Source organism: Physeter macrocephalus, chromosome 8, assembly GCF_002837175.3.
Source record: "Physeter macrocephalus isolate SW-GA chromosome 8, ASM283717v5, whole genome shotgun sequence".
In the NCBI taxonomy this organism is placed as follows: Eukaryota; Metazoa; Chordata; class Mammalia; order Artiodactyla; family Physeteridae; genus Physeter; species Physeter macrocephalus.
Window position 1 is genome coordinate 113,408,595 of NC_041221.1, and position 12,823 is coordinate 113,421,417.

Below are 12,823 nucleotides of genomic sequence, written 5' to 3' on the forward strand. Positions count from 1 at the left end.
TGTTTCTAAGTATTTTTCGATTTCCTCTTTGATTTCTTCAGTAATCACTTCGTTATTAAGTAGTGTATTGTTTAGCCTCCATGTGTTTCATCTGGTTTTTTTTGAATGTTTGTGTTTTACTTTTACTTACATTTCTAGAACTGTTTAAAATACAGAAAAACACAAAGGATAAAACAATAAATACCTATATTCCTATCATCCAGAATTAAAACTTTACAAAAAAATTTTTTTTTAATTTTTTGAATTTTTGAATTTTGATTTTTTGAACATTAAAAATGATATAATTCAAATGATCATTAGAAGCTTATATTTTTATGCAAAGGTTTTGTGTTTCTAAGGTATGTATGTATTGTCCCAGTTTTGACTTTTTACCTTATATAAAATCTGAGAGAAGGAATTCTTAGTAAATTCCATGTGGGAATTATACTAGTATGTCACCAAGTTGAATAATCAGCTTCTGTTTTGTTTTCTTTTAATTCTTTGTTAGTTGGGAAAAAAAGGTGATCTTTTTTGGTTTCTGGTGTGTACTATTTTAATGTGATATTGATTACAATATAAGCTAGTTTCAGAGTTGATAGCTAGCCTTTTTTGAAGTCCTTTCTGTTATAGCACGTTGTCATTGGAAGTGTTAAAATATTTACAGAGTGAGAATAGAAGTTAATTAAATATTAATGTTGGTTGTTTGAGTTATTTATAAGCAGTCATATTGTCCTCAATTAATTTAATTGCCACACTGATATGGAGGCATAAAAGTTCGCTAGATAATTCCAAATTTTGTAACAGTTTTCTGTATCACATGTAACAATTATATCAGCATCAGCCTTGTTCAGTTATAGTTAGGAAAAAATTGAGGACTAACAACTAAACTTATCTTTAGGTTTAGAAAGATATGTTTTGACCATGGTGTTAGAATATGTGTATAAATTAGAGCTGTTATGTATATAGCATTTGTCAGTACTACAGTACTGAGCATTAGACTGAGTTTTGTGAAGTTATTTTACTTATTGCTATTAGTGTTAATTTAGTATGATATTGAGCAAGTCATTTAATGTTAATAGACCTTGCATTTTTCACCTGTAAAGTATGCCTGTTTCAGTATGCTGCCTATAGACCTCATGAGTTGTTAGAAATATCAGTGAATTAAAGCAAAGTAGTAGTGGTTAAAACCATTCAGGCCCTTCTCTGTACTGGCTGTATAACTTTGGGCAAGTTATTTAACCTTTTGACCCTGATTTTGTTCATCTGCAAAGTGGAGGTAATAATAATAATAATAATAATAATACCAACTCATAGAACATGTGAAAGCATTAAAAAAAGATGGTGTATGTGAAGCCTGTCGCTAAATGACTGACCTGAAGTAGTCAGTGGTTTTTAGCTAACATTATCGTTAAAGCGTGTATTTTATAAGGAAGGCATATAATTTCATTAGTACACAAACTGAATTGGGTAAAGAAGTCCTTTTATTTTTCTTTTTCATTTTTACAAGAATTTGTGAATCTTTTTATCCTATATGTTCTTTGATGGCTTTGAAGGAATTCTGCATTGTGATAGAATTATGTGATAAGAATAGGCTTAATTGAGGAAACTTGTAAGCCAAGAATACTTAAGGAAGATCCCCTGATCTTCCCACTTATCTCATAGGAAGCTGCGCTGATGTAGATACTACTAAACAGAATAATTTGCCAATAGAGGCCTCACCCCTCCCACTCCACATCATTGTTCTCTTTTATTACAAGGGTAGGCTCATTGAAAGCATCCTTGTCAGTGGGGTGGCATATACATTACTTAAGTTTTGAGCTATACACGTTTAGGTGCCACGTGTCTTTAAGAGTTGCCTGGGAAAACTCACTGACCAGCTGTTGAGGACTGTGGGAAGTTGCAGGTCACCTATTGGAGGATTGAGTGGGATAAACCCCTGGTCCCACGGAGAGATGAGTTCTGGTGCAATTCCTCCTGCTGGAGAAAGAGAGAGCCCTGGCCCAATTTGTTTATTTTCCAGGCAATCCAGAGTGAATGCCCAGGATCATTTTAGGAAAATACTATGGTGTTTACTACACCATACTGTGTTACTAGAGTATTAAAAACTTCTGTTTTTAATAAGATTTGTTTCTTACATATGTGGGAAACCAAAAAATAGTTCTATAAACAATTTGAATCGGATACTGTTAGAGCGATTCAGCATTCTTTTTTTTTAAAATTTATTTATTTTATTTATTTATTTTTGGCTGTATTGGGTCTTCATTGCTGCGTGTGGGCTTTCTCTAGTTGCGGCTAGCAGGAGCTACTCTTCGTTGCGGTGCGTGGTCTTCTCATTGCGGTGGCTTCTCTTGTTGCGGAGCACGAGCTCTAGGCACGCAGGCTTCAGTAGTTGTGGCTCCCGGGCTCTAGAGCGCAGGCTCAGTAGTTGTGGCGCACGGGCTTAGTTGCTCCGCGGCATGTGGGATCTTCCCAGACCAGGGCTCGAACCCATGTCCCCTGCATTGGCAGGCAGATTCTTAACCACTGCGCCACCAGGGAAGCCCGATTCAGCATTCTTAAAATCCTTTTCCTATCTTATTTTCATTGTTGAAGTCTGATTTACAGTCATTGGAAATGTAATAATTCACTTTTCAGTTATTTACATTGCTTCTTCTTAATGATAAACCCGGGTAACAATTTGATAATACTTACCATTCTAATTTACATGTTTTGTTGACCTCTCAGCAGTCCTCTTGGGAGGCATTATTGTGTTTGGAGTTAGATGGTATGGGTTTAAATATTGGCTGTGTCATCTAACAGTTCTAGATCTTTGAGCCAAATTACTTAGTGTTATTCATTCCCAATTTTCTTGTCTGTAAATGTTGATATTCATACCTACCTTGCCAGCATTGTTCTAAGAATTGGAGCTAATGTATATAAAGCAGTCAGCACAGGGCTTAGAAGATAGCAGACACATTGTTATTACTTTATAGTGGTGAAGAAAGTATTTTGGAACTCAAACACTTAAAGTCAGAATTTTGGAGCTAAAAGTAACTTAAAATTTATTTTTTTCCCCTTCAAAGTAGGTTTGAGAGAGTGAAAAACTCAGGTTATGTTGGTATTTTTCTTCGGTTTACGGTGAATTCCTTATTTCTCAGTGTAGAATAGTAGGTTTCAGGAAGGGATTGTATATAGAGGAGAAGAGTTCCTTTTGAGCTTGGTTTTTCAAAAATTTTTTTCTTTAAAAATTAAAAAAAAAATCTTTTCATGTTGAAATTTCAGACTTAGAAAAGTGGCAAATATAATGCAAAGAATTTTTGCATACCGTATCTTCATCCAGATTCCTCAAATTTAACATCTTCCATAACCTCAAGTAAATAATTAAAATCAGGAAATTTACATTGATAGAATACTATTATCTAATCTGCAGATCTTATTTAAAATTTGCCAGTTGTCCCATTAATGTAATTTTTCTTGTTTAGAGTTCAATTCAGGTTACATATAGTGTTCGTTTTCTTGTCTCCTAAGTCTCCTTTACTCGGTTATAGTTCTTCATCTGTCTTCCATTCATGTCTTTCTTACCTTGATCCTTTGAAGAGTACTAGCCAGTTATTTTGTAGAGTATTCCTCAGTTTGGATTTGATGTTTCTTAATGATTAAATTTGGATTATGTATTTTTGAATATCACAAGTGATGTTATGTCCTTCTCAGTGCATCATATTCAGGAGATACATGATATCATTTTACCCCATTACTTGTGATATTTTTTCTGATTCCTTGGTTAATGAGGTGCCTGCCAGGTTTACCTACTTAAACTTCCATTTTCCCTTTGTGCTTAGAAGTATCCTATGGGGAATAATTTTGAGTGTATAAATATCCTTTTTCTAATCATAATTTGGTCATTAGTTTTAGCATCTGTTGATGATTCCTGCCTGAAAGAATTGTGGTGTTTGCCAAATAATGATTTTTCCATCATGATTTCTATACTTATTCGTTGATATTCTGTAAGGAAAAGCTAAGATTTTTATTCATTTTATTTTGTTTTAAGTCTGTTCAAGATGCCAATTGTACCATATTCAATTATACACAAGAGAATATCTTTCAAGGCCAAATACCATTAAAAAAATCAACTTTTGCTTGGCAGTTTAAATGGAGTTCTAACAATTGATGTCAATATGAGTTTTTTAAATGTTCTTGGAGTAGCTTCTGTGCACCAAAAGAAATAATTCAGAGGCTACTTTCATTTTCTAAATTAATATTTGATATATTAGCCTTACAAATTCAAAACCCTACTTCTTCCTTAGATGTCTAAATTCAACATACAAATCATATTAAGTCACTTTAATGGAGAGACTACAATGTAATTAAATTTCCTGTAGTACAAGAAGTCTTTGCTTTGCACAATACTGTTGTTAATTTGGGTGATAAAAGTATGGACAGTTAAAATTTTTGCTTTACACTTTTATATATTTTCTAAATTTTCTAGATAATCACTTCTTACTACATTAAAAATAAAAGATGATTTTTGTTGTTGTTGGAGGGAGTATGTCCAGTGAATAAGAGTGTGGGTTCTGCCATGAGACTTTCTGGATTTTAGTGAGGACTCTCCTACCTAACTGTGCTAGTAGTTAGTTAACTTTGTACTTTAAATTACTCTTCTGCAGATGGATGATAAAAAGTACCTGCCTTATGGGATTACTGTGAAGGATTAATAAAATAATCTATTTAAAGCACTTGGAACAATAGCAGTGCCATAATAGTATATACTCAATAAGTGCTATTATTGTTAGCTTTTAAATTTTAAAAAAAATTTTATTTTAAAAAAATAGAAAGAAATAAATCACACAATATGAATCATTGAGTTCTTTAAGCTCTCTTAAAGAATCACTATGACATCAATATAGGAGACAGATAGTCCTTTCATCAACTCTTAATTTTTTCATATTGAAGTCAAGAGTTTAATATGTCTGAATTAACTGGTACATAGTAAATGCACAATAAATGTCTCTATTTTTACTGTTAGAAAAATATCCGTCATCATTGGCACATTATTGTCTAGGTAAGGTTTAGTGGAAATCCAGTTCAGAATCCAGTCATAGGCTAGCCCGAGTGCTACTTAACACACCTTAAACACCATACATTAAAGATTCTGGATATTATATGCAACAGTGCGGTATTCATAGTTGTTCTTCAAAGTTAATTAATCTGATTTTAAGTTCAGTCTGTGTTCCCTAGCTTTCTTGGTACATTTTTAGTGGTATTTTTTGATTCCTTACTTGAGCTAAGCCAGTATCTCTCTAGAACATCTTGCTGCTGACTGAAAAAAATGTTTTTAGATCTCTTGGCATATTCCTAAATTTGTGCCTTCTATTCTTGGGCTTAAGACTTTTCCTGTCTTATAACATGTCAGTTTAACATTTACGTATTTTATTTAATATTATAGATCAGAAACAGTAAGAGCAATTCCTCCTGAAATTTAACAGAATTCCCCAAACCCAGAAAAAAATTTTTTTTTTTCCCTAGAAACTCTAAAGGAGAGTCTGCCAAATAAGTGATACTGCTTAAGGATATTTTTGTGGCATTTATTTTATCTAGTGTACATTTTTATTTTTGCATCTGTGTATAGTATTATAATACTAGCTAAAATATATTGAGTACTTTTTTTTGTGCGATACTGTTCTAAGCCATTTATATTTATTATTTAATCACTAAAACAACTCTATGGCATAGGCATTATTATTATGCCCAAATGAGGCTTAGAATTAAATAACTTGCCCTAGATTTCATAGTCAGAGGCTAAGCTGGAATTTTAGTAGAATACTAAGTACTCTTAAGTACTAAGCTGCTTTGGAATAGATTCCTGTTACCCTTTGTGATCCAGGCATATAGACTTGGAATTAAAGATAAAGGAAACACAAGGAAGTTTTGTTGATAGAAGGGCACAGGGAAGGGAGACTGTTTATATGTGGATGTGGCATTTTTCTGAATATCTCTATCTTTTATATTTATTTTTGGAAAACTATGTAATTATTAAAATGAAGGAAAACTTAAAATATTATTCTTAATAAATTAAAAATAATTTTTCTTCCACCAGTCTTTGAATTCCCAAGGCCAGAGATTAAAGAGTAGCTACTTAGTAGATAACAGTTATATTGAAATTGACTTTAAACTTTTATCATTTAAAAATGAAACATAAGAGGGTGCCATGTACCATGTTACTCCTAGTTTTTTAGTCTTTTTATCTTTCTCTTTGTGAAATATAATGCAACAGCAATTTTATTATTTTTTGGTTGTCCTGGCTAGAACCCCCAAGGCCCATTAATTTGTTTTTCTTAATTTCTTAACTTCAGTTTGTAGATTATTAGTTTTGTATTAACCTTGTTCATGTAACGAATCAGCAGTGTATATCTACCTTGGGGCTCTAGATTCTAATGACGTTAAGTAATTCTTGCTAACTCAAAAGAAAATTAATGGAGAGTTTTTTGAAGTGAGTTTTCAACCAAACTTAGCATCTGAATGCCTTAAATCTTAAGAATTCTTTCCCTAAGTTAAGAACATGTAGTTGTAATGATATTTTGCTGCAGGGCACTTTTTAAAAAAGTATTTACATTTTTCATACTTGGTATAGTTCTGTTTTAAATATTGACAACCTTTTTTCTTTCTAAGTTAGTAAGCAAATCCCAAAAACTTGGACACCACAGTATGTAGTTACCTTGCTTTTATATCAGTGTTTATTAGCAGAATTAGAATTTTCTCTTTCTGTTTTAATTTTGTAATCATATGTTTTGAACAGACAGATAAATAGTACTGGCTTTTGTTTAGTAGATTTGTTTTGGGCAGTGTTCAGCACTTTATCTAAATTGTTTAACTAAATCTTTAAGATAATCCAGAAAGGTAGATAGTTGTATAACTATTTTATAGTTCTGATATTTGGAGGAGTTAAGTGACGCTTAGGCTCACATAGCTAGGTAGTAGCTAAGGAGGAATTTGAAGACAGGTCTTTCTGGTTTCCTCACTACTTTGCTATACTGCCTCTATAGACAGCTCATATTTTTTGCACACTATAGTTCACCAGTGGCACATTCAATGCTACCAAGAAATTTTTTTCTCTCTTTGTCAGATACAGTCTATGTTCAGTGGGTTCCACTGACCCTTTTATGAGTAATACATAAGTGAAGGGAAACTATTCAGACAGCATTTTCACCATGATAGTCATCTTCTGATGGTTAAGAAAGAATGGCTACAGTATATGGGTAATCAAACCAGTGGATCTGGAAAAAGTAAACATAAAAAAATAAAGCCATACTGGAAACTTTATTCTGAATAGTAAGTTTAATAATGATTTTAAATTAAGAAAGACCACCTCACACCACATACGAAAATTAATTCCAGATAGATTTGGTCCAAACATGAAAAATAAAACCATGAAGCTTTTGTTTTCTTCTGGGAGAATATCTTCCTGACCTTGTTGTAGGCAAAAATTTCTTAAATTGGACCAAGAAAAAGATTAACCATAAAGGAAAAAAAGCTGGTAAGTTGGACTATATTGAAATATAAAACTTCTCTTCTTCCGAGAACATTATTAGGAGAATGAAAAGGCAGGTCAGAGTAGGAAAAGATATCTGTAATATGTGTGTATGACAGGACTGTATCTAGACTATGTAAAGAATTTCTATACATCAATAAGAAAAAGACAGGTAATGAGCAGAAGTCTTGAACAGAAAAATGAGCAGAAGGCTTGAATAGACATCATGAAAAAGGCTATCAAAATGGTAAATATGAAATGGTGGTCTGTCTGTTTAGGCTTCAGGGAAATACGAATGAATATCACAATGACAGACCACCACACACCCATAAGAATGACTAAAATTAAAAGATTGACAACATACAGGGCTGACAAGGATGTGGCACTATGGGAACTCCCATATACTATGATTTGGATTGTAAATTTTTTTTTTTTTTAATGACTGCACCACACGGCTTGCAGGACCTTAGTTCCCTGAGAGGGATCAAACCCGCACCCCCTGCATTGGAAGCATGGAGTCTTAACCACTGGACTGCCAAGGAAGTCCCTGGATTGTAAATTTTTATAATTGCTTTGAAAGTCTATTGAAAATCACTTTGAAAACCTATCTGCTCCATGGCCCAGTGATTCTACTCTAGGTATACATTCAGTAGATATGTGTATGTATGTTCACTAAAAGACTTATATAAGAATTAGTATCAGTACTAATTGTAATGGCCCATGCCGGACACAAATTTCTGTCAACCGTGGAATAGATAAATACATTGTGGTATATTTCTGCAATAGCACACTGTATAACAACAAGAATGAATGAACTGTTTTATTAATATTATGTAACAAAATAAATGAGTCTTACAAACAAATCAATGAATAGAAGAAGCCACTCATATGGTTCCATACTGTATGATTACATTTAAATACACGGTTGTCCCTTGGTATGGTAGTTGGTATCTGCCGGGAATTGGTTACAGGACCTGCTATGACCAGAATCCGTGGATGCTCAAGTCCCTTACAGTTGGCCTTCTGTATCTGTGGGTTCCGCATCCCTGGATTCAGCCAACCATGGGTAGTATGATACTACATTTATTGAAAAAAACTTGTTTCTAAGCATGTGCGCAGCACTGGACCCACACAGTTCAAGCCCAGATTGTTCAAGGGTCAATAGTGGTTCAGAAATAGGCAAAATATATCTTTAATGTTAGAAAGCAGGGTAGTTACCCTTAATGTTGATATTTGCCTAATGGAATATGAGTGGGCTTCTACAGTGCTGGTAATAGTCTAACACCTGAATATTAAGTGCTGGTTACACAGGTATACTTACTTTGTGAAAATTCATCAGGTTGTACATTGTATGATTTGTGTACTTTTTTTTATTATTGAGGTATAGTTGGCTTACAATATTACATTGGTTTCAGGTGTACAACATAGTGATTCACAATTTTTATAGACTATACTCCATTTAAAGTTATTATAAAATATTGGCTATTTTAAAATATTGGCTATATTCCCTGTGCTGTATAATATATCTTTGTAGCTTATTAATTTTATACGTAGTTGTTTGTACCTCTTAATCCCCTACTCCTATGTTTCCCCTCCCCCTTCCCTCTTCCCACTGGTAACCACTAGTTTGTTATCTATATCTGTGAGTCTGCTTCTGTTTTGTTATATTCATTCATTTTATTTTTTAGATTCCACATGAAGGTGATAACAGACAGTATTTGTCTTTCTCTCTGACTTATTTCTCTATGCATAATACCCTCCATGTTGTTGGAACTGGCAAAATTTCATTCTTTTTCATTGTTGAGTAGTATTCCTGTGTGTGTGTGTGTGTGTGTGTGTGTGTGTGTGTGTGTGTGTGTGTGTACCACGCCTTTATCCATTAATCTGTTGATGGACACTGAGGTTGCTTCCATATATTGGCAGTTGTAAATAATGCTGCTGTGAACATTGCAGTACATACATCTTTTCAAGTTTTTGTTTTTGTTTTTGTTTTCTTCAGCTATATACCCAGGAGTGGAATTGCTGGATATGGTAGTTCTGTTTTTAGTTTTTTGAGGAACCTCCATACTGTTTTACACAGTGGCTGCGTCAATTTACATTCCTACGAACAGTGTTGTGTACTTTTCTGTACATATGTTATACTTCAGTAAAAATTTACTGAAGGACAGAACTTAAATGGTTTTATTTCCTGTAACTTATTTAAATATGAGTTTATAAATGTATTCAGACCACTTCCATGTTAGAGATACTGTTTCAAAAATAGATTCATCTTTCTCAATGGGAAAATTTTCTCTTTTTGACTCCTCAAGAAGTCAGTATTTGTCAAATGCTTGTTCTTTGTTCAAGCAGCATTATCCCATTCTATCCTCATAACAAGAATGTGTTATAAGAAGATGAAAAGTGAGTCAGAATTAGAAACAGAATGAATAAAGTCATTTCACGGACCATGTCACCAAGACCTTGAGGAGAAATAGATGAAGTTGGGAGTTTGGATAGGTACTCAACAATATATATTTTCTACTTAACCACACAATTGAAACAAACTAGGCACTCACTTGAGGATGACCTTTGTATGCCCCACACTTGGTCTTCTTAGTAACTTGCCTTCTCATAAATGAAACTATGTGTAAAACTGTATATTCTTGGTTACTACTGATCTTTTACTTCTCCTGGTCTAAGTCAAGGATCAACAAATTACATCCTGCAGGTCAAATTCAGCCTGCTACCTGTTTTTGTAAATAAAGTTTTATTGGAATAGAGCCATGCTCATTTGTTTATGTATTGTCTGTGGCTGCTTTTGTGCTACACTGTATGGCCCACAAAGCCTAAAATTAAAATCTTTACTCTGTAGCCCTTTGCAGAGAAAGTTTGCCAACCCTTGGTCTAAGACAATGTTGATCATGGTCATATAGTTCAATATATTGTTTCACCTGTCTTATTCATCTACATTGATGCCAGGAAGGAGCCTTGGATTGTGGATCTGTGTAAATTGGCCTCAGATTGGAGTAGTTATAGCAAAAAGCCTGTTGTTTAGATTTTACTGTGTCTGGTAGGATCACCTATGAATACAGTGACCATACATTTCAGTTTGCTTGGAACAGTCCTGGTTTGCATCTGTTGTTCTAGGTTATTATTATAGTACAATAACATTGCATACTGTTATTATAATATAATAATTAATAGATGCTCTCTTTTACTCTTAATACCCCCCAGCTCAAATGATAAACTTATGGTCATTCCATCTGTGAAAATTACCACTGAGAACCGTAGTGGATACAGAAATAGTGATAGAATAGTGATAACTATGCAAAGTGGAATTTAAGAGATTAATTTTTGAAAGTTTGTATCAGAGGTCCCCAAGACCATCTCAGTGATTTGCTAGGAATCACAGGACTCAGAAATTGCTATGTTTATGGTTAGGGTTTATTACAGTGAAAGTATACAGAGTAAAACCATCAAAGGCACATGAAGGGAAGTATGGAGGAAACCAGGTGCAAGCTTCCAGGTGTTGTGCCTTTCTACTGGAGTCACACAAGATGTGCTTAATTCCCCCAGAAGTGATATGTGATGACATGTGCAAAGTGTTCCAAACTAGGCAACTCACCCTAGCCTGGGTTTCCAGGATTTTTATTGGGGGTCAGTCACATAGGCATGCGACACCTCCATGACTGACCTTGGTTACTTAAGCTCCAGAACCTCAGAGAAAAAATATGTTCATTGTAAATCACACCATTAGCATAAACTGCCTGCTCACACTGGTACAGTGTGGCCCAGGGCCTCAAGCATGCAGAAACACTCTTATCAGACAGAACTTTCCAAGGGCTCAGAAGAGCTCAGTTCCCAGGAACTAGCCAAAGGCAAGTCTGAAAACAGGCCATTTTGGGTAACGTATAGGGATTGAACAACCCAGGCTTACTGAGTTAACCCTTTCCCACAGAAGGTCGTACAAGATATTTGAACCAGAGTTTGAGTCCAGGTAAGTCTGATTCCAAAGTCTGTGCTCTTTCCATAAGTTTAATTTTTAGTGATCTTTTATACTGATTTGCTAATTAAAAATTATTGGCTATATTAGATATGGTTGAGACTTAGACTGTGCCCATCTAGCTTGATAGATACTTATGACAAGCTTTCTTTTTTCCTCATATGAAGATAGGGAGCCTGATTTGAGTATTTTTCAGTATTTTTGTAAGTAATGGTGCTAACAATTTTTAGGTCTTAGTAATTTTCAGTGATGGGTAACGTATAGGGGTTGAACAACCCAGGCTTACTGAGTTAACCCTTTCCCACAGAAGGTCGTACAAGATATTTGAACCAGAGTTTGAGTCCAGGTAAGTCTGATTCCAAAGTCTGTGCTCTTTCCATAAGTTTAATTTTTAGTGATCTTTTATACTGATTTGCTAATTAAAAATTATTGGCTATATTCGATATGGTTGAGACTTGGACTGTGCCCGTCTAGCTTGATAGATACTTATGACAAGCTTTCTTTTTTCCTCATATGAAGATAGGGAGCCTGATTTGAGTATTTTTCAGTATTTTTGTAAGTAATGGTGCTAACAATTTTTAGGTCTTAGTAATTTTCAGTGAAGTTTATTTTGTTTATTGTATTTCATTTATTAATGTATTGAAAAATAGTTTAGATGTACAGGCTATAATTATTCCTTTTGCACTTAATACAGTTTTTAATTTAAAAAAGAGAAATGTGATAATAGAGTTAGAAGTTTCAATTCACAATTAAGAATTGTCTGCCTTATAGGTAATAGATTTGAATGAACTTATTCAGTTCTCAAAAGCTTTTAACCTTTTTTCTTTTCTTTAGGTATTTGTGGAAACATTAGACAAGTGTTTTGAAAACGTCTGTGAACTGGATTTAATTTTCCATGTAGACAAGGTACAGTTTCTACATTATCAAATTGTCTAAGCTTTTTATCTTAGAAAAAAATGTTAATTTGTATTTGTCAAAGTAAAAATAGATTTAGTGAATAATACTGTTTTTATTCCTTTATTCAATTCATAAGTATATTTACTGTGAGCCAGGCACTGTGCTTAGTGAAGAAGGTTCAGACCCTGGCCTAGAGGAATTCACATCTAGAGGAGGACAATGGGAATGGAGGAAATTATATTTAAACTGGATTTTTTAAGGGATTAGTAGATATTTTACAAACAAAAGGAGAGGATGACTCTACAGGCAGAGATATAAAATACATGCTTTTTTGTGAGGGGAGGATTTGATATTGATCATGAGGCCTTAAAGTACATTTAGTGACATGGATTTTGGGCTTCATTCTGGAGCAATTTAGTTTTTTGTTTTGTTTTGTTTTGTTTTTGTTTTTTTTGTGGTAC

General features: G+C 33.8%; 1 protein-coding gene across 1 annotated transcript in view; it reads left to right on the forward strand.

Annotated features, from left to right (window-relative positions):
- The window catches only part of AP3S1 (adaptor related protein complex 3 subunit sigma 1), a 70,450-nt gene that overhangs the window by 37,693 nt on the left and 19,934 nt on the right, over positions 1-12,823 (forward strand). Inside the window, 1 exon segment of the mRNA XM_024120724.3 lies at positions 12,300-12,371. Within this exon segment, the coding sequence (XP_023976492.1) occupies positions 12,300-12,371 (72 nt within the window).